The following is a 26542-nucleotide window of genomic DNA, read 5'->3' as shown; positions in this document are numbered from 1 at the left end:
TTGTGTGGTGATTTTCATTTGTGATACTCAAGAAGTTTTAACCTTGAGGTCAAGTATACATTGCAGTTTGAAATTCAAATAGTTTTGCATTGGATCAGGCAAAAATATCTCTATGTATGTATATCTATCTATGTGAATAGTTTCTTTGTTCTCTTTCCAGTGTCCAGGCTAATGATCAATACAACTTGTTGTAGGTCTTCTTCAGCTTTCAGTTTTAATCACTTCTGTCATTTGGACATTTTAACCTCTAAGCAGAAAACATCTTAGTTTTCTTATTTCCAAAGTTCTTATAAAAGAGAGCTGTGAAATTGTGAAATTCAACTTATGTCCTGATGGCAATCCTGATGAAGTCATTAAGATTTCTGTTGGTGAGACAGGTTCAAAATCCTGACATCATAAGGTTTATGATGGAAAATGCAGACTTGCATAGATAAAGCACTTAAGGAAAGTATTTGAATTGCTAATGTGTGGATGTTACAGTATTTGTCTACCTACTAAAAAACAAAAATTAAAATGAGACTGCTTTCATTTTAGATCAATATTATTTTACAGATTTCTGTTTATTTACCTTTTTTGACTGCGTGCTGCTTCAAGCATGAAAGTCCAACCCAAACTATTAAAATCAGATTAGACTATCATACACTTGTTTGGAATACTGTATGTAAACAAAAGTCATCTTCTTTTACTTTGTCTAAATTCTAGAAAACACAGGGGCAGCATTTATTCACATCAGGTGTTCCTTTAAATAAAATGCAACAAAACCAAATTTATTTGACAGTGCTCTTGAAGCCTCTGGAGCTATATAGAGGCCACTAGAAGATTTTTGTGTCTCGGGGGAATAAAATGAGGTATTATATGGAAATCATTCAGTAGTAGTACATATCATTATAATTAAGGTCAGAGAGCTCTTCAAAGACTGCTGTAAATGCTCATTGAGTTTCACAAGCTTGGGGATGGTTAAAGGATCCATTAAAAAGATTTAGTGTCAATTATTGTGAAATGTAAAGCTCTTGGTATATCACCAGTCCTGCCAGGAAGAGGACACACGTGTGTCTTTCCACCATGGGCTGTGAGACAAGTAGTTTCTGCAGCTGTAGGTAACTATGCTCATCTCACCGACGCTGCGTAAGTAGCAATGGAGGGGGGTTGCTAAGGAAATATCCCCACTGAAATATTTCTAAACTCAGCGAAGGCCTCAGCATCCTAAATTAGAAAGCCTCAGGAAGACAACGATGTTTATGGCAAGGAGCTCTTTCCTGTGCTGTTCCAGATTGGTTAAGTGTTTCATGCCTTATTAGTTGTCTCCTAAGTGGGGAGGAAACACTTTCCAAGCTGTTCCAGGTTATGATAAAATATTGCCTACTAACTGACCTTACAAAAGTAGTTTCTAATTCTAACGAAAGGGTTCCCAGCACCCTGAAAAACATGTTTTATTGTGGATAATTTAAGCTTTGAACACAGTTAATCAAGAATTCAAGATGTAATATTTTGTATTTTTCAACAAACTGAAATGCATGTGGGAAGCTTCATATCTGCACTAACCAATGTAGAACAGTGTGAAATTATTTTAGTATCTAAGTGATCAATGCAGTTGCATTAATGCAACTGTTTTCAGTCCCTGAGTTAAAATTGAAATAATATTGATGCACTTACATCATGAGACTGTCACAAGACAATATGAATGTTCAAGATGAAATTGAGCATTACAGCTAGCCCAGTGTCTTGAACATAAAAATCAAGTTTAGACTAATGTGGATGTGTGGGGCAATGTATTTGCTATTATAGGACACTCTTTTGCATCTTTACATGGTGTTACTGGGCAGTTTCATCAGACGTTTTGACTGGAATTGTGTTGATTTTTTTTGTACGTCAGGTTATATGCAACATCCATCTTGAACACACATATTGCTCTTGCTCTCACATGCCCAGGAGTGTAGCCATCTTTCATAGCGGAGTCTCCGAAAACAGACACAGCTATAAAGTAAAAAAAAAACATGTTCTTTATTTGTGAGTGAGAGGAATAACACTCTTTATACCGTAAATATAGCTGGCCACCTAAGGTGCTTACTGGCTTCACAATCAAGTTTGTGGACCAAGGCTGGGCAGAAGGAGCCCCATCAGAGCTTTAAAAGAGTCCAAGTGGCAGCAGTCCAGGGGAAAATAAAAGCTGTTACTACATCAGGGGTATTGGTTGATAAGTAGGGTACCTGGACAAATGGGATAATTTGGTAAGCTTTAAAAATAAGGTCGAGAAGTGACAGGGTTCAACATTTTCTTTTGCCCCAAAAGTGGGTGACGAGATGGTTGCTCTTATCCCAGAGGGGATTTGGGTTTGAGGACTTCCAGACCCTGTGGCTCACCATGGCAGCAAGAATGCATCTGTGTAGGTGTGTATACAGTGATGTGCAAAGGAAAACCCCCCACCTTACGATTTGATGGTTTTACATATTAAGACATATCTGACATACATCTAGTCCTCACCAAGTCCTAACACTAGATAATTCTAACCTCATGTGACAGATAACACTAAAAAAAGTTGTTATTAAAAAAAGTCAGCCAATATCCACTAGCCTTGTTTCTGTTGAAGCTCAAGGTGTCACCTAAGTCTGGGATTTCAGTTCTTGAGTTAGCATGGCTTTGTGTTTTGGTTAGGAGACTTTGAGTAACAGTCTACCAGAAAAGCAAAACCCCAAGATCATAGAAGAAAGCAATTGCTGTCCATCCATTTTCTAATCATTTCATCCAATTTAGGATTGCAGGGGAGCCGGAGCTATCCCAGCAGGCAACAGGTGCAAGACCGGGTACACCTCCATCTCAGGGTAGACATGCATACAGTCACACTTAGGGACAGATTTCCCAGAAGCCAATTAACCTGCCAGTACAGTTCATTTTTGCACTGTGGGGAAAAAACTGGAACACCAGGAAGAAACCCACACAGTCATGGGGAGAACATAAAAACTCCACGAAGAAAGCACCCCAGGTCTGGAATTGAATCTTGGGCCCCAAGGTTGCTAAGTAGCAACGCTAACCATTGTGCCACCGTGCCAAGTAATTCAGCCACAGAGCAACTAAAACACCACACTTGGGAAAGCCATGTATTTTGGTCTGTGAGGGATGGATATATTATAAAGCCTATAAGGCTTTACATGGCTTGGCACCTCAATACCTGTCTGAACTTTTATCGCCCTACTCCCCACCTCGCAACCTCCGCTCTTCAAATTCTGCCCTCCTTACTGTCCCCCAAGCCCGTCTACATTGTATGGGCGACAGGGCCTTCTCCTGCTATGCCCCCAAGCTCTGGAACTCTTTGCCCAAGGATATTAGAGAGTCATCTTCTCTAAACTCCTTCAAATCCAGACTCAAAACCTTCTTCTTCAGAAAAGCCTTTACTTAACTGGTTCCATTCTTCACCCCTCTGCTCTTCTTAATACCACCTTCCACAGTCTCCTTTATTGTTATTGTTGTATTGTTGTAATTATAATTGTCTCCTATCTTGTGAATTCTTCTTATTTATTGTTGTAGTCTTCTTATTTATTGTTATTGTCATCCTGTAAAGCGCTTTGAGAAGCCACCTTTAAAGGCGCTATATAAAATAAAGTTTATTATTATTATTAAAACACCACACTTGGGAAAGCCATGTATTTTGGTCTGTGAGGGATGGATATAAGGTTGCCATGGTACTCATGTCTGAGACTCACGACAATCCTGATTCAAGCACATAACCTCACCACAGGGCACAGCACATTGGTGTTTTTTGACAGGTTATTACATCGCCCATCTGAGTATTTTATGCATGTCTTTCCTTTCCATTGCAGGCAGGTAAGGAGTGCCATCAGTGCGAAGAGGGCTGCAGTCGTCCTCGCCCTCCAGGCTGCCCTCACCCCTGCCCCCTGCCCTGCCATTCTGGAGACTGCCCTCCCTGCACACAGATGATCAGACTCAAATGTCACTGCAAGATAACATCCCTTTTCGTTGAGTGCTTGTAAGTATTATATGACTGACAACTTGATATTTCCACCTCCGAACTTCAGAAAAAGAAAACCTACCTAGGCTGTGCAATACAATGTAGGAAAAGCCAGAGATAGGGGTATTCTTTCTTTTATGTGTCCTAGCTAAAGTGGGATCAAGGATTAATGTGGCACGTAAGATCAAAAATATTCTGAGTGTGAAGAATGCCATTCAGTTCAGGGAGACTGTTAGCATCATATTGACCTGCAGAGACCTGTGTTTTGATGTTTTTGAAAAGGGGCTCCCCAAAGTTATGCAATAGCTTATTCTGGACACACGGCTCTGGTCTGCGTTTCCTTGTTGAGACTGAAGTTGTGGATATATTTCCAAGATGACACTTGGATCGTGAACGGGATGATACCATCAAACCATCCTGAAACGTGTGCTCCTGTTACTACAGTAGATCCTCTTTATGTTTTTATCCAGATCTGTCAGAGAAGATGGGGTTTGTGGTTATGCATGCAGATTGCAGTACTGTACCATCAAATCAGGTTGGATAGCATGTGGCAAATTCCAAATTCTGATAAAATGATGAAAGGACAAGGTGGTCTAGCTGATGTTACCCTGACGCTGGTTTAAATCCCAATTTTACTTGTGTGAAAACATAAGCTCTTTACAAAAGCATTTTTTTCAAAGTTTGTGTTGAAGGTTGTAAAGGCTATTTGTTTTTATTTTTAATAAATCCCACATATTGATGGTCTCCCCTGCTTTATGTTCCCCCACAGCTTCCCTAAGCTTTCATGTAGATATAATTTTAATAGTTCAGGTGGGTAGCTGCGTCAGCATGCGTAGGCTACAAAGGAACAAGTAATAGGTTTATTCTATGCTGTCACCTGAAGAAGGCTCCACGGCCGAAACGTTTTTCTTTCTTCTTTTTTCAGCATGGAATAAACCTATTACTTGTTCCTTTATAATTTTAATATGTACTATACTGTAGATCCACATTTTTTGTTTTAAAGATTATATTTGTGGTTATTGATTTTCATTAATAGAGGGAATTTTGACTTTATTACACTAAAGAATTTATGTAAAGATGAGACTGTAAAGTTTTGAAGCAGTTCTGTGGAGGAAGTGTATGAAATTATATTTAAATGACCTTTTTGTTTTATCTACTGCTTTTGATATCCTATATCATCTTCTGTGAAATTCTAGATTGGGGGAAGGTAGTTTGTTGTCTACAACAAGGGATGTTGAATTTCATATGTTCATTTTTAATATAAAAAAGCATCTGGGGATTTCAAAATGGAGTGTATAAAAATGAATAACCCGAGTACGTAGATTCATATTCCTATGAATTCCTCGGTCTCTTACATATAGGTTCAGCACAAGAAGGTACTTGGTTGACTCTGAAAGAATGACAGTGGACTATGAATGAGTCAGTGCACACTGAATAGGCAGATGCTACATTGAGTACATCTGAATAAACTAGAAAATGTTTTAAATGCACTCTGGGTAAATAACACTTTCATAAGCATTGAAGGACATTCACAGTGTTCAGGTATCTTTCACTAATGTTTTCAATTCCAATTTGCTGTTGTAGGAAGATAACTACAGCTGACAATGAGACAAAAAGGCTGCTGGGCTCCTGTAAAAACCAGTGTCCTAAGCAGGTATGTTTCACCATTTCTCACCGGTCGTTCTTGAAATTCTTGACAAATGCTTACTTTGTTGTTTTTTTTGGTATTTAATAACCTCCCAGCCCTCATTCAAATTCATTCTTTTGAGCAGGGTAGATGTAAATGCCATTTGAAGATGCTGTTTCACTTTCCCCGAGGTGCATATTGCACTGTGGGAGTAAGTATGATCGGTTAGGTTTCCATAGCAAAACTCACAGCACATACAAGATTCACTTTGGATTTGTCATACTGCTAAGAAATTGTTAATCTCACTGTTTAACATATTTTTAAATGCCTATACATTTTATAAACGCACTATCTCAATTTAGCAAACAGAATTGAGGAAAAACACTACTTTTTCACTACAGTACATCTTTGACAATATGCGTGGGAGAGTCATGCATACCAGAGGGCCTAGACACATGATGTTTATATCCGCAGTTGCTTAGAAGCAGAATCACAAGCCACATGTTCTGTACGTTTCAGCACTTGTAAATATGTAGCGCTGCGATTTTGTGTGCACTGCTTATCCAGTATTTCCTGCCTCAGTACACTTAATCGTAAGTTGTTTTTTTGTTTGCGTCAACAAGACAAATGGTTACAGGTTGGCATTTCCAGACGGTGGAGTTAGCAAACAGTTTCATGATGTAATTTGCGGAGCGAAGTAGAAATTAAATTGTGCTTTGTGTGCTACATGTTAAATAAGATGGGGAATTTCCTAAATTGTGCATATTAACTTCTTACAATCACCAATCTGTTTTGTTTTGCCAATACAGACCTATTCCTGCAAAAGAGAGGCCCCAAAGTTTTCATTAATGATTTTAAGTGGTATAGAATGTTTAAATCCACAGCACTAGGGGGCACTGTAGTATAGCAGCAGTTAGCTGTTCTTGTAAGCTGAATGTGTTTTCCATTCAAACAGCAGTCATAAATTATTGCGTCAAAACTACTACATGCTTTTTAACATTTTAATAATCTCTGTTTTTCAAATAAGTGAAATTGTTAATTCATCTAAAAAAGTTGCACAATGGTAAATGTAAAAGTCAGCTAATAATATATTTGCACTCAGTTACTTTGTGTCATCATGCTGTAAAACATGCTGTAGAGTTCTGTAGCCTAGCACTGCAAGCTCATAAAATACATCTTCCTAAAATACAAACAGGGGAATGAAGGGAAAAATACATCTGAACTGTATATAACATTTTACAAAAATGAATTGATGAAAAATCAATTAGAACTGACTCTGATGCACAGATATGGACACTATGTATATAGAGAACCACATACAGTAAATGAAAGTGAAGGTACAGCTTTTGTGGTTTTCACTGGGATAATTGCAGTCTGTCAGTGAATTTAATGTATCGACAATGGTGATCTTTAAGTGGATCTTTATATTCCGCTAGAGGGCGCAGTCAACACAAGAGTAAATGATGAGGAACAGCTTGAAATGCAGGGCAGCTTCTTTTTAGGTGCTGAGAAAAAATGCCAAGAGGCTGATCGGCAGCTGTGCATTTTGAAGTTAACTTCCTCAATTCACTAAGGAGGTTGAAAAAAAACGGATACAATAAATTAGCAGGGATTGCAAAAATCTGTATTTTTATTGCGCATCAAAGATTTTTTGCATTATGAAAGGATCTTTCCCAGGGTCTTTCGTCCATCTTCAAAAATAAAATCACAAGGACAAATAGATGCCAAAGGCCAGACTCCAGATATGATAAGAGTTCAGGAAAAAAGTTGCAGTTTTTGAGATGAGTTGCAGTAGGTCTTGGCCATTTTTTAAATCTGTTGACCTGGGTTGCAGCAGTATTTTCACATAGGATATTATTTATTTGTAAAGCTTGACATGAATTTGCCTACATGTAAAAACAACTGGAGGTAATTGAATTGCGAGCCAGCTTAGATTAGTCTATTACAAATGCTTTTCTTCCCACTTGCATATGTTTCATTTCCTTGACATAAAGTTATAGTCAAATATTTTTTGCTGTTCTATTCAACAACTAAAAACAATTTTATTTATGGTTTGTTCTAGTCCAAAAAAAAAAAAAAGTCATGAAATGTCTGGCACAAATAAAATCATTTCAAAAGTGTTTGAGTGTGGGTTGCTATGTAATTTTTAGTCAATGGTAAAATGAGCTGTTTGGTACTCTCATGCATTCTACATACCGTATGCCTGATTAAACTGTAAAGAGTAGTTCTAATTACAGTACATCAGGTTAGTGGTGAATCTGATGATTTCCTTATCTGTCCATCACAAATACTACACCATTACTAAAAATACATTATAGCAGTGGTTTGAAGAAAAAGATTGTAAATTTACCACTTTTACAAATCGGTCTACTTGTATATGATGTACAGTAAGGAACGTCATTCTAAAATAAATCCTAATAGAGCTGAGTTTTTAGTCTCAGTGAAACTTTGTCAAGCATTTATCTGCTACTGCTGCACAGCTGGTTTCTCCTATCTGGTTGATTTATTCACAGCTAAGTGGCTAGTTATATACCTCATAAATTCAAGAAGGGAGCAAGGCTGTGAAAGAAGAATGATGTAAACCTGAACAGTGATAGTTGCCGAAGGCATTACAAACAGTACACAAGAGTTCCCAAGGACATGATTAATTATAGAGACAATTACTCTTTATCTGAGCCCTTCAATCAGCCCCAGCCTTCAAAATGTTCATTTAGCCATGTAGACAATTGAACAAGGCATTGTGAATTGTGAAGCACTGTGAAGAAAAAGTTAAAGTCCAAACCTCATTTTGAGGACCTTACTTTTTGAGAGGTTGGTTGTCCCTGTCTTTTTATTTTTGTTGTTGCTTGTTATTTCTGTTGTTTTGAAACTCTTAGGTAATTCTGTTTAAAGATTGAACCCATGTTACTGAGTAAAGCAATAAAGTATTGATCGTTCAAGTGTGTGAAGGGGTAACAAATGAGAAGAACAAGCAAATAAATGGACAGATGTGCTCTCAGTGTAGAAAACATTTTTATCAGGTGTTTTAGGAATGTGGTGTATGAAATGTTACTCTACTCACTAGCCTTTTCTGATCTTTTGGCCTTTGGAAAACGGGGCCTCTTTGTTTTATTTTTAGCAGTGAATATTGTTATTGTAATACATAATGGGAAACTGACAAAGTTTTAATGATTTTTGGATTAATGAATCTTAAAGCTGAAGGATATGAATCTTGATGTACTTCAGGAGACAGCAAACAGCCTTTTCTGTATATTCTTGTTTCTTCACTGTCTTTAATTCTTATTGGAGTTTTTTTATGCCTGTGAACATTTTTAATACTAGGAAACAGTAAGCTAGTTATGACAAGCGCAGAGGCAGGGGTGTTGACTTAGAACAATGTGGTAAAAGCTGTTTCATTTTTTTACAGTATATTATTCTTTTTATTTATTTACTTTAATTGCTTTTGGGCAAAATGACCAAAATAAGAAAAATCTGAATCAGTTTAACAAACATCTAAGATTTTTGAGCAAACTAAATCTGAAGTTGGCACATTTTGGCAGCATTGCATTAGATTCTATGTTTTTGTATTATTTTTCTGAAAGTATTATTTGTATTATCATTGCTTTGAGTTTGAGGCATTACAAGCTGCTGGGTTTCCCTAAAGTTACACCATAAATGGTAAGGGCTAGCAATCTCTGGCACTCTGTGCTTGCCTCAAAAAAAAAAAGCACAAGATGTTCAGATGATTCCCTGCAGTTGGTTTAATTAAAATGGCTACATTTTCTTCTTAATTGCATGTTTCCTTCTGCTAGATTACACTAGAGACTTTCATCAAAAGAAGCAGGTTAAGGGTGCTAAACTAGTGGAAAAGCTTTCTCGCTGTGGATGTGGTTGCATTGAGAAGCAATTAGGGACCGTATACTTTAGCTTGTTAAAAAGAGTCCTCTGCAAACTGAGAAGTGACCTTTAAAAAAACAGCAAGAGCACATTGAACTGTGGGGTTTTTAATTTATGACCTCATCTGTTTGACCAATTGACCATTATTAACTTTAAATGGCTCTAAGGTGCTGATTATCTATCTGTTCTGACATATCTAGGTGTTTTGCCACTTTCAATCATCAGGATTTGATATATGTCGATTGAATAGTTGTGGCAGTTGAGGAATTAAGACCACATTTTTATGTACAGTAAATGGGACACTAAGGTGTTTTGATTTGATTTGACTTGTCGCTATTGTACTCCATTTTTTTGTATTATTCCAAGCTACGTTTTTATAGTTTTAAAAATTGCAGTACCACAAACTGAATTATTAATATATTTGTTTTCACTTACCCGTGCACAATTTTGATGTTTCAGAAAATTCTCTAACCAATGAACCTTAAAGTTTTCAAAGCATTAGTGTACTTTGCCCATACTAGCTGGCCTGACAGCGTTTTGACCACTTTTCCTACAATAAGTGTTTGAACAAGTATAGCTTTTTGCTTTGGACCACATTTAGGCCCCTTGTTTAGCTGTGTGAAAGCAGCAGCTGAGCAGGGTGGTCCCCACTCAGGAGAGTACAAAAAAAGATAAACTAGATATTTCTCATACTCCATATGTGACTACTTCTTCTCCTCCTCTGGACCTGATTCACAACCATGAAACTTGTTATACAGCATTCTTTCTTTATTCTGACCTGTACTGATTTTCATTATGAGTTTTGCCTTCACGAGGTTGCAGGTCCCAGAAAACGTTATTTTAAAAAGAGAGTGGCTGTAGTCACTAACTTATTCCAACATCTTTGAGAAAGACACTCTTTTTTTTGCTGGAAGTCTTTCAAAGTGGAGCTGGTTTGTATGGACAATGGGTGATGTCTTATCCCCTGCTAGCATTGTTATTACAGGTGTACAGCTTACTTATCTAGCTTGTGTCTGTAACTTGCAGTTTTTGACCAAATAGCAATGTCACAAAGACCCATATGGAGCCTTTTTTTAAAAAAAGACACCCATCCTGCGAAAACATCAAAGGGTAATTTCAATGAATGCAAACTGAGAAATAATTTATCAGACCAGTATATTGGTGAAGGTGCTATCAGAGTTCCCTAGTTAAATTGATTCTTTCATTTATATTTTATAGCTATTCAATCAGTCCTTTATTCACCTTAAAGAAATTCCAAGTTTTAGCTTTGGGTTTTTTTCTGGTGGTTAAATCCAAGATATTTCAAGGGCCAGGTGGTGGTTTTCTTCCTCCGGATGTATTATTCCCCTCTTCTGCTTGTTTAGCTGCAATGTGGGCATCGCTGCAAAGAGACCTGCCATCCAGGATCCTGCATGGGGATCTGCAGTCAAAAAGTGAAGCTCAGATGTCCATGCAAAAGAATCAAAAGGGTAAGTTTTTAGTTAATTGTTAACATGGTTTGAAGGGTATGTGATAGAGATAGATTAAAATAATAGTGATCCCATGATGCACATGTTTGTGTGCAGAATATGGCATTGGAGTTCGGTTAGTATCAAATATTTGTCTAAAGTCTTTCATAATAAATGTAGTTGTTCTCGATCGTAAGATCCTAAACTCGCAGACTGTGGTCTGGAGGAGGATTACATTGCCGAAATTTCACATCTTGAAACAGGTTGTTCGTATGACCCCAATAACAGGTTCTGGCATCAAATCCAAGTCACAACCTAGAGATGATTCATTTTTCTTTTACTCAAAGTTTTAGTATTTTAATGTATTAGAATAATATGAAGTGCCTGCACCTTTATTGCTAATGCACAGTAATGTGAAAGCCTTTTGAGAACTGGGAGTTTGCTGGCTATGCTTGGTGTCATTGATATCACGTCACTGGTTAACATGATAGCTTCCATTCACTAAGGCTGATGCAGTATTTAAGCCTGAATTTGTTTGTTACAAAATATTTGGTTCTTTGCAGCTCAGCATGTATCAACCATTTGTCATTGTTCTGCCTTAGCTTGCATACCATACATTTATTATTCTTTTAAAAATTACTGATTGCTTTGGTCATTAACAAAGAAGTGGAAAAAGCAGAAGTTGATAGTAGATGTCCAGAACCAAGCAAGGAAGTACATGCTCTCTTTCCATCGTTCTGAGATGGAATCATGATCCACCAGAACTGGGAAAAGTACTAGGTTGACAGGAGACCTAAATGCTCACTTTCTCTCTTTCCTAGCATTAATCCCGCATCAGCAGGGTCTGCTTGTCGGCACACCAGTCTCCATTTGGTGGTTTGAACCAAATCTTTGAGCTGACGTTGCCATTAACTGCGACCGAGAAATACTCCAACCGGCACGTCGCTCTGCCTGCCGTCGGAGTGGGAGGGGGGGGGGGAGGAGAACAAAGTAATGTAGCCAATTCATACAGGGAATTATTAGGAGGCATGGGAAATTTGGCCAGGACGTCGGGGTTACAACCCTACTCTTTTCAAGAAACACCCTGGGATTTTTAATGACCACAGAGAGTCAGGACCTCGGTTTTATGTCTTATCCGAAGGACGGTGCTTATTTACAGTATAGTGTCCCCGTCACTATACTGGGGCATTAGGACCCACCTGGACTGCAGGGTGAGTGCCCCCTGCTGGCCTCACTAACACCTACCTAAATGCTCACTTTACCACTACTAATTTGGAAAGTCCCCTCTCCCAGAAATTAATTTCTGAAGAGATGATTTATGACAAGGTAATTTCACCCTTTTGTATGCATATTTTTTGAAAGCCTAACCTAAAACCTGATTCAATCTGCACAGGAGTACCCTTGCTTCAAGGCTCATGAAGGGCTGGTCGTCGTAGAATGTGATGAGGCATGCAAGGACTTGCAGAAGAAGGCGTCTGAGGTATTTATTCTGAGTGTTTGTTCATTACCGATGTTCTTACATTTTCTGCCTTGAGTGTCTCTCAAAGTTGTACTGCATTGTACTGCAGAGCTGGGCTGGAAAGACTGGAGAATGCGAAAACAATGCGGGGACAGTAATAAGCTCAACACTATTTGAGTATGTGGTTTAATGAGTAGTCTTGTTTACACTAATAAATGTAAATGCATGTTGTATTAATATCAATTTTCACAGGAACTAATTATTGAGGGATTAATATTCAAAACCGCTGGAATCTGGTTCCCATCCTACAAGCACTGCAATAAGCCTGATTCTTTCCTCTGTAGAAGTAACAGATAATATGCATACTTCATTCCCATAACTACCTAATGACTTTTTTCAAAAGTGTATCAGTATCTGTATCAGTATCAGTATCTGGTTTTAATTAATATGCTATGCAAGTACAGTAAGTTAATAATTATACACCCCCTATTTACCACCTATTTGACAGGGAATACAGAACACAATGCAGCACATTCTTTCTTTGCTAATATAACTCGGTGACACCATTACATTTTACAATGTATACATTGTCCTAGCTCCTCCAGTTTTAACAAATAATGTGGCAGATCGTGTGCATTAGTGTGAAATTAATAAGACCAAACATTTATAGCTGCAACATGATAAATTGTAGGTTTTAAAATACAAAAAAAAGAGATCTGGGGCAGACAAAGATAAGGCAGTAATAATTTATCACTTGTTGAGTGCTTCCTTTCATTGCCAGACTGTGCTGCATCATGTTTCAAATTTCTGCAGGTTCTAAGATATAAGCTGTCAACTCTTGCATTTCTGACACTTTGTAGGTCTGAGTTAAATGACACTTAAGAGTGTGATAAATGTATATGAATATTTTGTCCTGTTATAAACCTCATTTGAAGTGTTTAAGTTAGCACAGAAAATACACAGTGCCCCAACACATAATTGAAAAATACCTATATTATCATTTTATATAAACAAAGCAGTTTATCCCCATTTTGTGCCACTTATTTTACAGGATAACATGCTGTAATTTGGAGTGATGTTATTAAGAAAATGACAAAAAAACAATTGGGGATGTTTACAATCTAGTACATTCTTTCCCTTTTCAAATTCACAGTATTGAGTAACTTCTTTTGACTTAAGGTGTAGCTTGTTCAGGGCTTTGCTTTGCAGTGTTTAAAAAACAGAAAGCAGATATTGTCAAAGAAAATCTGAGCTGTTTCCTCTAGAATTCCTGTCTTGGTGGCAATATGAGCTGCATCATTTTTTCTTAAGTCATCGTTTTGTCAGAATGATTCAACAACCAGCTTCACTCTTCCCTCTAAATTATCCAGTGAAGGGTGTGAAATCTAAAGGGAAGCAGTTCAGAAGGCTGTGTAGAAGGAGAAAGACAATGCACATTTAATGGAAGCAACAACATTTTGAAGGGATCTTGGTTGTTTTTTGAGTGTGAACTTATGACCACAAAAGTGAAGTGAAATAACTGTTGTAGATCATAAAAAGTGATGATACTGTATGTATGTGGAAAGAATTTAGATGTTTTGCTGCACCTTTCACTTTTATATATAGTATGAACAAAAGTGTTTTAAAACAGTAATGGGGAAAAGGTGTTTTGAGTTGGATAAGGTTTTAAGTTTGATTTCTGCAAGTATTTTTATATGATGTGTATGATTCTAATGCATTACTCATCTCTGCATTTCTTCATTTTTAAGAACAATGTCACATCTGTAAAAAATATGATGACAGATCAAAATTTCTTATTAATAGTAATTCTGTGTGGCCATTGTGTGTTATTTGCATTCACCCTTTGTAATTTCTGTGATATGTGAATCCGTAGTGACAAATCCAGCGTTTGTCTCTGTGTCCAACTAAGGAATGTTCTGTTTTTCCTCAGATGAAGGAAGCAGAAGAAAAAGCAGCAATTGAGGAGGAAAAGAGACGACAGCAAGTGAGTTATATCTTATCAAGAAGGGTTAAATCATTCCAATGTTTATGAATTCCACCTCCTCAATTACAACTTGAACCAAATGTTAAAAAATGTGTAAATGTAAATTAGGAGAATTGCATTATTTAAATGTAGAACATATTAAAATTGCCTCTGGTAGTCTTAAAGGACAAATTTGATCATATTTGTATATTATTATAATAGAGACAATAATATTGTATGCATTACCTAGTTTGTAGCATTGCTTTAATCCACAATTTAACCTACAATTTAGAGAGATTCTCCAAGACCATGGGTCATTTAATCACATCATGTTTTGGGTAATTTATAGTCCTGTACACTGCCAAAGTTGCTGCTTGCATTATGTTGTGTGTACAGCTTGAAATTTACCATATGACCCTGAAGGAATACATTTTAGTAAAGCACCTGTATTCCTACAATGAAGTAAAACACTGTTGTTTGATTAATGGTTTGCAAACAACATGCTGCACTTAGAGCAGAATAAAGACACGCATGTCTGTATCAACAACTGCTTTGACTTAAAAAATAATGACCCTATTTTTGTGCATTTCTGAGCTCCAAATCATCAATAGTTATACCGCAATTACCAATAGATGATTGTATCCCAGTTGTAAACAAATGTTTAAAAACTAAATGCATTTTTTTTGTCTTTCACTATTTTTAAAAAAAAATATTCAGGTAAATGGGATGCATTTGAATATATTCAAGCCATTCCCTTCAGTACACTCAGATCTGTATAATTATAAATGAAAAATGTATCACTACGTGTTACACATACACTAGCATTCAAATCATACTTTTATATGTATTTATAAGCAAATATGTTCCCATCATCCCATTTTAATATAATGCCTAATAAATAATTAAAGTCACCACATTAAATATTTTCCTTGCCATGTTCATATTGTTTCATAGACTTCTCTGGAAGGGCTGCCTTTCTCATTTAACTTTTACATTTCCTTGACTTCAGTGACTTCTAACTTCCATTGAAATTCCATTCCAGTAGTCTAGATAATTTAAAGTGGTGTATCAACTGTGAAAAAACTGATGCACATTAACTTATTAATCCACCTCTATTGTGCCTACCGTTCTGTCTCATACTGTATGTACATCTTCTTATGAATTTGCAAGATCCTTCTGTCAAACACAAATTCTGGATTTTTTTAACTTGTAGACAACACTTTATTTCTTAACTGTTTTTTTTTTTTACAAGACATAGATACCTGTATAGAACATGAAGCACTAAGTGGGTTGAAACTGGAAATTAGCGTGCTATGTACAGTATTAATGCAGAAAATCTCTATTTGTGCACTCATCAGTTTTTGTATACAATTTGCATATTTGTGAAAGCTGATTTTCTTCTTTGCATATCTGAACTGTCACAATATTATTGTATTTGCCTATGCCTTTGAACAAAACCTGAATAACCAGGATGCAGCATACACCAAAATATGTAGGGGAACTGATGTTATAGAAAGGTTTAATTTGTATACAAAGTGACATTTGTATAGTGTACATTTCGAGTTTGAATAGTTAAAAAACATGTTGAGGTTGACTTTAGGTTTGATATTTGCAAGTAACATTCTTTGTAAAATGTACTGAAATACTTTACACTTGTGAATGATTTACACATTACAATACAGCTTACAGTTTGTGGCTGTGATTTATTTACAGTACCTCTAATTTCTCTGCAAAGTTTTTGAAAACCACTGCAGAGTGCCACATGCCCTCAAGCGTGTCTGTGTAGGAGTATTGTATATAGTGGAATAGTGCAGTGATATTCATGTATGAAGCAGAGCATTCAGTTAAAACAATTATTTGAAAAACAATCACAGGTACCAACATTCATATCAAAAGTTAGATCACAAAGCTGTTCGGTACTTAAAATATTAACATTCCAACCACCATTTGCTGGCTAAATGGACTGAAACTAAATATACAGTAGGTGTAATAAAATTGTTTTATTGTAACCACATTATTACTGCTTGGGTTAAGCAGGTTTATCGCAGACATCATGTAACAGATGAGACTAAACATTTTGTAGTTGAATGGTATGTACACACTATCCCTGTGCTTCCTCTGAGCACAGGAAGTGTGCCCCTATTTATATCTCAGTCCCCTGCCTTCGGGGGGTGACACCAGAGGTTGACCTTCCAGCTCACAGGAGAGTCTCTGATCTTCTCCAAACTCAGTCAGCCCAGCAGGAGTCCTTGACACTCACTTTCTCCCTCCCTCATGCTGGGGCTGAGTATGACCAGCTTGTTCCTAATGCCCACGCCTGCAAGGCACAGTGCAGAACGACAGCTCCTTGAACCCATAATGTCACACAGTCACAGATTAAAATAGGGGAGAACGCATTGCTCCCTTACCATTTCATTGCCCCTACCTAATACGCTGTTGTCTCTGGGTGACTTGCCCTGTTGGTGGCCACTCCTGGCATGACGCCCAGTATCTAAATTCTAGGCCACAATCCTTAGTATTGGCTTGAGTGTTAGAGCCCCTGCCCCAACCCATTCATAAAGGTTCTGGTCCATTGTAGGTTCTGGCTGTCTTCCTTTTCCACAGCACTGCTGACTAGAGAGTGTGGTCATCTCCCCATGGAACTACTGCCCTGCTCACTAGCAGTAGAAGCTGCAGTTAAAAGGCTTTCTTGCCCCCTGACCACCATCAAGAATGTAGCCTCTATCTCCTGTTATGAGATATTTTTTCCCCTTCTCATAGCATTGCAGCTCTCTCTCCTGTGGCTCTTGTGAGTCTGGCTGCTCTTCCTTGATTAGTGCTAGTCATTTGCCCTCTGGCCGCCTGGCTATGCTGGCTACCGGCCCTATGGACGCAGGCTTGCAAGTAGCTCCAGCCAGGACGTTGTCTTGGACTTTCACGCAGCCCAGTGCTACAGATTTCTCTGTGAAACTGACCCATGTTAGAGGCTGTCTGGCAAGATTGGCCTTTGTGGTAGACTGTTGTGTACATAAACTGCATTCCCTCCAGATTTCTCTACCAATATGAGTCCCCATTGAGTCAATATTGGGAGGCCTGGAGACCTACAGCATCTCTCCAGCAATAATACTACTACTTAATTCTGGGGTTATTTCAGTACACAACAGCAACTTGGTCAGAGATTTGTGGAACAACAATTCCATCAACTTGCAGAGATGGAACAAGTAAAGTGACTCTTACATGGATGTATTGAATTAGAGCAAATGTTAAGTCCAGGTTTTACCTCAAATAATACCTGCTGCATGCAGGGCAGAACCTTCAGCCTTCATTGTAAAGTTTATAGTACTTATTTACAGTTTTACAGACAGTGTCTCCAAGATTGCTGGCACTTTGTCCTATAGGAAGTTGGAGCTCATTCACAGCATTGTTTCCTCTTCATTTCCAGAGATAGAGCTAAAATATTATGATGGCCAAATCGCTGACTTACTCGGCAGGTCTTCGTAGAATGGCAATTGACCTCTTATCTTGTCTCATTGCTGTAATTGGGCATATTTTACTCAAATCGCAGCCTTTTTATACCCCCCACTCAAAGGAAAAAAGTTCTACATACACTACGTGGCTACACTTGACTGTCGAATCCCATTTTGTTTTTCCAAGGTCCAACTAAACCCTGACCTCCAACTTAACTTAGTGGTGAAGAACAGCTATATGTAACTTACATTGCTATACCTATTACAGAATGCACCTCACACCAAAGATATTACTATTAAACTGCTACTCTAGTGCAAGAGACACTGTACGTTCTCTGGAGCTGAAAAAATATATGTTTACCAGTTTGTTAAGCTGTAACTAGTGCCATGAGAAATCCTTAATTTCTGCCTTTTAATCATACCCACATCGAGTCTTTTAATCCTAAACCCTTGCCCTTAGTTTGGCAAAATCTACTATAAGTGCTTGTTTCTTTATCCTGCAAAAGTGTCTAGAAGTAATATTGTTGCTGCCAACTGTCTGAAAGTTGTGATGTTCAGTTACACTCTTAGACTGTGTTGCATTACATGTAACTATATATACTATACTGATGGAAAAAAGAAACGCATCACCTCCTCCTCCACACTCTGGCCCTCCCGTCTGCATGGAACAGGCTGAAGAGTGACTCATCCGCGAAGAGGACCTGATGCAACTGCTGACGAGTCCATCGCAGCCTCTGTCTGGCCCAAGCCGTTTGGGTGTGACGTCTAGGAGGTGTGAGCAGAGGGCCTCTGACAGGTCTCCTTCCAGGTCTCGATATCTGATGTGATGGTCCTGGTCTGGTGTGGTCACTCAATGGCGACTGGATCTTGGATGGTCATCTGTACTTCCAGTATGCTGAAACCTTCTCTGCAGTCGGGACAGTGGAGAGGCATAGTGTCTGGCAATGCTGGCACAGACATGCCTGCCTGCAGCAGGCCAATGGCCCTCTCCCTTGCTTCTGGTGACATTTGAGGTATTATGGAATGCACATAAAACTGTGGGGCTTTTTTTCCTTGCAGTGACCTAAACTTTGAATTAAGGCCTTTTTAAAGGTGACCTGATCAGGTATTATTCCACCTGGACCTCTTTGGGTAAAAGTACAACCAACGAACTTTCATGTGATTGGCATGTTGCAGTGCCTCACTGCACAAGCTGTATTGCTAGTCAGAGGGCTTAAAACAAACTGACAACTTTTTGTGAAAGTACATAAGCTATAACTATAGCATTCTCATTCCAGAAAATGTTGTGTTTCTTTTTTCCATCAGTATATATCAGTATATATTATGTAAAACACTGAGTCATTCATGCTCAAGGACCTTCTACTTAGACTGTTGGTGTACTGTATATGATAGTTTTAGGCTTTACCACCACAATCATCAGCCCTTTTATGTTGAAATCTCTCGTGTATTAAACATCTTGCCGATTGATCACTGTGCTGTAAAAGACATGTTTTGTTAAAGACTTGATCATTTTATTGTATTTTAAATTTTTATACAATCTTTAACCATCTAAGATCATTATGGCGATGATTAAAAATGGGGAACTTTCCTGTGACATTCAAGAAAACAGACTCACTGTCACAGGAACATGCAGGGTTAACTGCAATCTTAATTGTTGTGAGTGCATTAAAACCGTATTCAGCAGTCCTTAAGTGGCAATTCCTGCTGATTTGCCAGCTTGTGCTTTCCTGAAAACATGGTGAGAGTTCCAGATTTTATAGAAATAGAGTATGTAGTCTTCTAGTTACTGCTGTTTTCTTTCTGTAGTCTCAGATTGACATACCGTGTCCCTGGAGTACAACTAATGCTATTACATTTCGGTATATTTTTTTAAAGCATGGTACTTTCACCAACCTTACGTCCATAAAAAAAGATTAATTTATTTGGAATTGAAATTCAAGGTTACATAAGAATATCCTTCATCTGACAGCATCAGCTCATGTGTTTAAATTGAGTTTCTAATTTTTCTTGACCCCCCTGTGAGTGCCTTCCTGAAACATTTCACAACTTGTTTTTATCAAATGATTTTAACAGTGTGGCATGCAGGGAAAGTGAAGTGAAAGTTCAAGCTGTGTTTTATGACTAGGCACGAACCCTGGAGGTGACAACAACCTATTTAATCTTTGTCATGTGTTTTTGTGATAAAGGCTGAATTGGAGGCATTTGAGAAGAGGCTGAAAGGGCGACGCAAGAAAACCAAGAGAAACAATGAAGTGGACATCAAGGAGACTGCTTGGCAGAAATATAAAACGTACATCATGGTGCCAGTCTGTGGATTTCTACTGGCAGTGGCAACCTTCTATTTGATTCAGGCTAATTAAAATGTTGCTTGTTGAAGGAATTATGTAATACTTAAACCTGAAAATGCATCACATAATTGTCAAACTTAAAATTTTCACGTGTTTTAGCAATTGAAAATAGGAACTGTTGTTTTAAGTCTGCCTTTCCCTTTTGATGCCTTACCTGGGTGCCATTGTGATAATGCATTTTCATTAACTGCTACACAGGTGAACATCTCCGGTCAATGGCTCTAATGAAATGTTCTTTCTTGTGAAACCCTAAGAAAAGGTTTAAGCTGGTGTTTTAGTTTTTGCATTTTTTGCTTTAAGTTTTACTTAACATTGTAGGGTCATAAGTTATATCCCTGGTTGCTTTCCATGAAAATTAAAAAGTGTTTTCTTTCCAGATGGTTACCATATAATTGACAATATGTTGAGATGTGACAAAAACGGAAATCCCATTTGCATGTATTTTACATCTTTCTTTTAGTTTTATAAATAAACAATAGTTCCAAGGTGCTACTAACTAATAAGATAAGACCCATGACATAATTGACCCTGTTTGATGTAGCAAGACATTGATTAAATTTGTCTGTTGTGTGTAAAAGATGTAAATTTGCTTTCTATTTTGGTCTTTCCTTCCTACAGAAGCAAGAAAGTGTATTTTCTGTTTGCTAGTACAATTTACATTTCTGAATGTTTTTTTCTGGTTTGCACTTAGATTGTATGGAAGCTGATTTTATTTTCTCCTGTTATCATTAGTTGCCTTTGGTGATGCATTTACACATTGTTTGATGTAAGGTAAGGATCTGTGTAAATTAAGCAATAATACAAATAATCCATGATACAGTGTGCTGTATGCATTTTGAACACTGAATTACAATCATCCTAGAAATAGAGATATACTGTTCACAATTATAGCACGCACCCTGATAAAAAATGATTTATGGACCTTTTTACAAGTTAAAAAGGTTGGATAACTATATTCTGTAGTACTCATGAAAAAGTTCCATTGATAAGAAGTTAAGTTTTGAGGTGTAGTATTTCTTTTAAAATAGTACTGTAAAGTTCAGTTGAAAATGCCATATTCAGAATAGTTAATTTGGCCAACATTGACAAGTGTAGTTATTCTTTGAGGGTTAGAGTAATATTTCCATTGGAAACCTACAGTAAGTGGAGTAATGATAGCTGTGATCAGATGCATAGTTGTGCAGCATGGAGTACCACTGTGGGTGTGATTTCTCATTTTAAGCTGTTGGAGAGCAAAAACAAAACTTTTTTTGAGAAACTGTATAAGATGGTCTCATAGTTTCCCTGAACATGTACAGTACTTAAGAACCTCCAGAAAACAGCGCTTCTAGGAAAAGAGGTCTGCTTTTGTCTTTGGAACCTGTTTTATTGACATTTCAGAGATGTGAGGCATGTCAACTGTACACAGTGCTCTTTGCTCATAGGAAAAGATGGTGAACTCTGTGGATTACAGCCATCCATTGTATATTTTAAGTTCTGGGGAATCTCTTTAAAATGTGTTGATCCAGATGGCTGTGTGTCTGAACATTTACAGTAAAAGATTAATCAATGCCCAAGCTAAATGACTTTGATAAGTTTTGTTCTCCTCTTCAGTCTTTCACACAGTCTTTGACATCTAGTAGATTTTTTGTGCATCTTTAGAACTGCAGTTGCTCAAGAGGTGGGAAGAAATCAGAATGTTTTCCATGTTTTTATCCTCAAAGATTTGACCAAGACGAATGCTTTATATCAGTGTCCGAAAAGACACAACTTTGACATTCATTAATATCAGCTTTTAAGATAATGATGTATAGAAATGGATATCTGTAGGAAATCTTGAACGTCATAGGTAAAAGGGGGATCTACTGTAGGGTGGCCACATCTTTTACAAATGACTTGGAAATAAAGGCTTATAGAATGTACTAAGGTTATTGGTTCGTGCCCACCTGCCCCCTCTTCCCTTCACACAAAAGACACTAATTATGCTGCCTGTGTTTTTCACACCACATTTAAGACGGGTTTTTAAGCGTTTTTTTTTATTGGAATGATATAGTGAAATCTGAATTGGCAATTAGTAGGAAGATAAAGTTGATGGCGAAGCATTTAGTTGAGATGTTGATAATTGACATATTAGTATTTGATTTATGTGGGTCAAAAACTACTTAAAAGTTCCGACTATTCTTTATTTTTGTCATGAAGCTCCAGCTTGACAGGTCCCTGATGAGTTATTTCTTGAGAGTCCAGAAACTTATCTACTCAGGTAGTTTGCGAGTTCTCTGGGTCATAGGATAGTAATTGAATATTCTTTATCTAACCGTAACCAGTATTTATTAAACACTAGATTACTGTATATGATAATAGCTAAAAAAAATACTGTATTTGTCTGCCTTGCCTTCTACCTCCTTGTTCTAAGCGCCGAAATAAACATTTTATAGGCACGACAGAAATACTTTTTGCCTCTTATGATTTCTTTCAAGGTAATGGTCAAAAGCCATGTTTGCGAGTTTTTTTTTTGCTATTTCGACATATGCCAGTCTTTGTGACAGCACATAGACTCCAAAACGGTATACAGAATACAAATCTGGAGAATGGGATTTAAAAGAGGTTTCCGGATACAATTTAAATCTAAGGCATTTAAGTTGATTATATTCAAGTACGTGATGCGCGCATACACCTACAGTACTGTATCGGTGCGTGTTCGGTTGCATGAGCGGGGGAGCAGGAAGTCATCGCTTTGACAGCTTTTTCATGTTTTTGGCTCTAAATACAATGAAAAAAACCTGGGGGAGTTGGTCTTATGTGGGGTTTGAGGGTGGGGTTTGTGGGCAGAATGCAGAGGAAGATACCCCCCGTACTCTCCATGTGCCAGCTCAGTGTCAGTACAAATGAGGCTACTTCTCCCGGTAGAGGAATCTCATGACGAGAGAGGGATAAGAAAAGTGAGAGGGAAATGCGTGGATGAGCGACGCCTTGTCATGCTGTCAATGCAACAGTTTACTTCACTAAACCCTGGAGAGCAATACCAGCACGTCGGCTCCAATAACGGGGTAAGCGAGTTCTATTCACATTTCACAATTCAATAATCGCATTTCATAATTGTTTTATGAGAGACGGTAAAATATCCGAAAAGACTCGCGTGAAAAAGACTTACATGGCATAAATTTCATTTCGGAATCCTGACAGTTTTAATCTGATGTCCATTTTCTAGATGCCCAATGAATCAATCGCAATCTTTAATCTGCTTTGTTTTAAAATGTACCCTCTAAAAATGCATATATTTTAGAAAAGGAATAAACTGGACATGATTGAAATGAGTGCGGTACCCGAGGATAGAGAGTGCAAAAAGATGCTTGTAGGAAGTTGCTTAGTTATTCAACCGTGCGTATTTGAATTAAATGTGCATATATGTAACGAATGATCAACACTTTATTGTATTTTTGTATTTAGAATATACTTTATATACACCCGAACAAAGTTAAGATGTGTATATTCTAGCCCAGAATTATTTAATTCTGAAGTATTCGGAATATTATGGTATTTACAGCATTTAAATTGGTAAAACTTTTGTGAGCGCACAAGTAACAAAACAATGCTCGCTCAACAAGTGTTTGTTCAATAGCTTTTTGGTCACCTGTGGTTTCTCTCAGTTATATTAAGTGTAACTTATTTTCTTTGTCACCCTAGAAATATTATTTTTAGTGTTATTTCAGCGGATACATACAGTATTTCACACGTTTTAAAGACTATAATTTTATCAAAAACTAGGAGATAAACTGATGCAGGAAGTCTAAAAAGTATCAAAGTTTATTGCTGTTGTTGCTGCTGCAAATTTCCATTTTTTATGCATCTTGGAAGAATGAAGACTATCTTTAATTTAACTAAGATGTACATACAGTACAGTACGTGCTCTCCCTCCTACTGTAAACGCGCTTTCCATTCTCATTACACGTTTTCACCCAGATGTCACAGCGACAATTCCTTGCAAGACAAAAGTGTTGGTAGAAAACATGGAGTTTGCAGTTGAATTGATAATTGCATATCTTCAAGGCGTAATGGGAACTTTTTGGCACCATCGTACACGTATTTTGTAGGAAAAAGATTGCAATTCATAATTCACCCAATCATGAAAGCCACGATAATCTGTAAAGTATTCTTAATTGTTTTCACAATGAAATCGAGAAAGTATGAGTTTCCTGGACCCATTAAACATGGAAAACACCACAATATATTAATTTCTATTGGTGTAATCAATTACTAATAGCCTTGGTCACTGTTACTCGAAGAACGTTATTCGGTTTTTGGCATACAGTACAGTATATCCTTCAGTTCTGTAAAGAGAACAGCAGACTGGTATGATACTAGTTTAGCGGAGAGGTGTGCCAGGGTAGTTGAACTCGGAGTACATGTCCCAGCAGCAAGCTGAATAAACAGACTGTGCAGACGTTCATAATCGATTGGTTGCTTATCATTATATATTTACATTAGCAGTCGCTTAAAACGGCAACGACTTCTTCGACCAACGTTTTGGCATCATTCGGCTTCTTTTGTGAACCCCGGCGCATGGGGCGCTTCGAGACAGGTGGTTTGTTAGAAGCCTGTCGGCTGCTGAAGAATCCGACTGGGATGGTTCACAGAATGCAAACTCTTAAATTAGTATTAACGTCTCGGATGAAATCCTGTGTACACTTGGTACAGTCAATAAAGTAAATGTTTGCGGTTATGATGCTGATAACGATGATGATGATAACCCTAATCCTTTGTTAAATCGGTTAAATTAAGACAGATGTTACTATTTATTCATTGCTAATGTATTTTGAATGCACCAGTGTCTCTTCTGTTAGCGCTGTTGTTCTGGTAATATGTCCACGCATTCCTTGGGTAATGCTGACGTTATCTGTTAATTCTTACAACTGTTTCGTGTAACATAGCCCACACAAAATATTACGCATAGTCTAAATCTGGCGAACGTGTTCCCGATTGTCTCTCCCACCGTTATTTTGGACAGCGAAGTGTGAAGCCTTTTACCTTTTCGTCACTTTGCCAAATTCTCACACCCGGCAAAGACACGAGCTTTCAGTCCCCTTCCAAGAATCTAAAAATAATCTTTCTCCCGAGATGGGATTTCAGATCCCCCATTCTTTATAGTTCCATTGCCACTTACTGGCACTGGAATGGAAAGTCTGAAATCCGAAATACCTGGTTAAAAATAGGCAGGCAGACACACTGGGGGTCTTGCGGAAAGTAAATTGTTAAGGACGCGCTGGGTCCTAGCGCTGAGCCAGACTAGCTAAAATGACAACCGACAAGAAAAAAAAACACTCGGAGAGATGTCAGAATATTGCATGAGCTTGTCATGTTAGTTCAAAGTTTTAATGGTTCCCACAAACGTTAATATGTTTTCCTTTAAATATAAAAGTCCAGTAGTAGAAAGTTCGCCCCTGTTTCGGATATAGATGCGTTCCGATAGGTTGTACTATATATACACTGTACTGTATGTCACAATTTATATGGTGTTCAGGTGCTTTTCACGTCACATAAACCTTTAAAGTTGAGAGTGTGAAAACGAAGAGTTTAGCACCTCTTTACGCATTAAACGTGTATAGTTAGAACTCTATAGTTACAGTAGCACCCACACAGCTTTTGTTTTACATAGCTATACTGAATATAATGTTACCAAAATTGTATTTTGTTGTTTCGTTCCATTTCTGAAGGGTTTTCACTCACTGCCTATTAGAGAAAAACGGCTGAACCAAATCCTTGAACTTCAGAATTGAAGATGAAGTCCATTCACGTTTATTTAATGACATAGAAATTACAACTTAAAATATTAATATTGAGCATCGATATCTGGAGCCATGACATGGCACATTTTCATTCATAATTTCATGCGCAAATTTGTTTTTCTAGTATGAAAAAACATGTTATGTAGTTACTCCTTAAAACACCACGTCTTCAAGTGCATATCACCTGTCACGCATCGTTTTTGCAAACTTTATACACATACAAACATCTTATTTTTATTTGAGCTGATATGCAGTCGAGCATGGAGCACTAGGACCCAGCGGGTTTACAATGCGGCGACACGGTTCTGAAGATCTTGTCTTAAAAATCGTTATCATAGAGGAGAGGGGCATCGGTTACTCTGAAATTAAAACCATGCCCTTTGCCGCTGGAGCAACAAGCCCTGCTTTAATGTAAGTCTGAAAACTAACCATCTTCGTTTACTGTTTGAAAGCTACAGTTCGTCTTTGAAAGTAACGGGCTTCTCTAATCAGAGTCAGAGACAGGGTAGGGGATATATGCCTGTGACATTGCTTCAGGTACGATACAGCATCTGACTGAGAAAATCACTGCCAGTTCTGAAGACGAAGATTTACTAAGGCGGTAATCATTTAGAATCGGCGATCATTTATTTATTTGGCATATTTTAAC

At 37.6% G+C, this 26542-nt stretch overlaps 2 protein-coding genes across 5 annotated transcripts in view; both read left to right on the top strand.

Annotated features, from left to right (window-relative positions):
• The window catches only part of nfxl1 (nuclear transcription factor, X-box binding-like 1), a 60364-nt gene extending 37807 nt beyond the window's left edge, over positions 1-22557 (top strand). The window contains exons 18-23 of the mRNA XM_088922552.1: positions 3816-3982; positions 5549-5618; positions 10832-10936; positions 12309-12395; positions 14305-14358; positions 19970-22557. Coding sequence (XP_088778678.1) covers positions 3816-3982; positions 5549-5618; positions 10832-10936; positions 12309-12395; positions 14305-14358; positions 19970-20143 — 657 coding nt within the window. The 3' untranslated portion in view covers positions 20144-22557. The remainder of the gene's footprint in view (positions 1-3815; positions 3983-5548; positions 5619-10831; positions 10937-12308; positions 12396-14304; positions 14359-19969) is intronic.
• Positions 22558-22988: 431 nt separating this feature from the next.
• Positions 22989-26542, top strand: part of corin (corin, serine peptidase) — a 69770-nt gene continuing 66216 nt past the window's right edge. The window contains exon 1 of one of the 4 annotated variants that reach the window (XM_088924040.1): positions 22989-23157. In XM_088924040.1, coding sequence (XP_088780166.1) covers positions 22996-23157 — 162 coding nt within the window. In that variant the 5' untranslated portion in view covers positions 22989-22995. The other 3 variants (XM_088924202.1, XM_088924118.1, XM_088924286.1) reach the window with 3 other exon arrangements.

The sequence above is a fragment of the Atractosteus spatula genome, chromosome 1, assembly GCF_055471065.1.
Source record: "Atractosteus spatula isolate fAtrSpa1 chromosome 1, fAtrSpa1.hap1, whole genome shotgun sequence".
Lineage (NCBI taxonomy): Eukaryota > Metazoa > Chordata > Actinopteri > Semionotiformes > Lepisosteidae > Atractosteus > Atractosteus spatula.
This window is presented reverse-complemented; position numbering and strand designations above follow the sequence as displayed.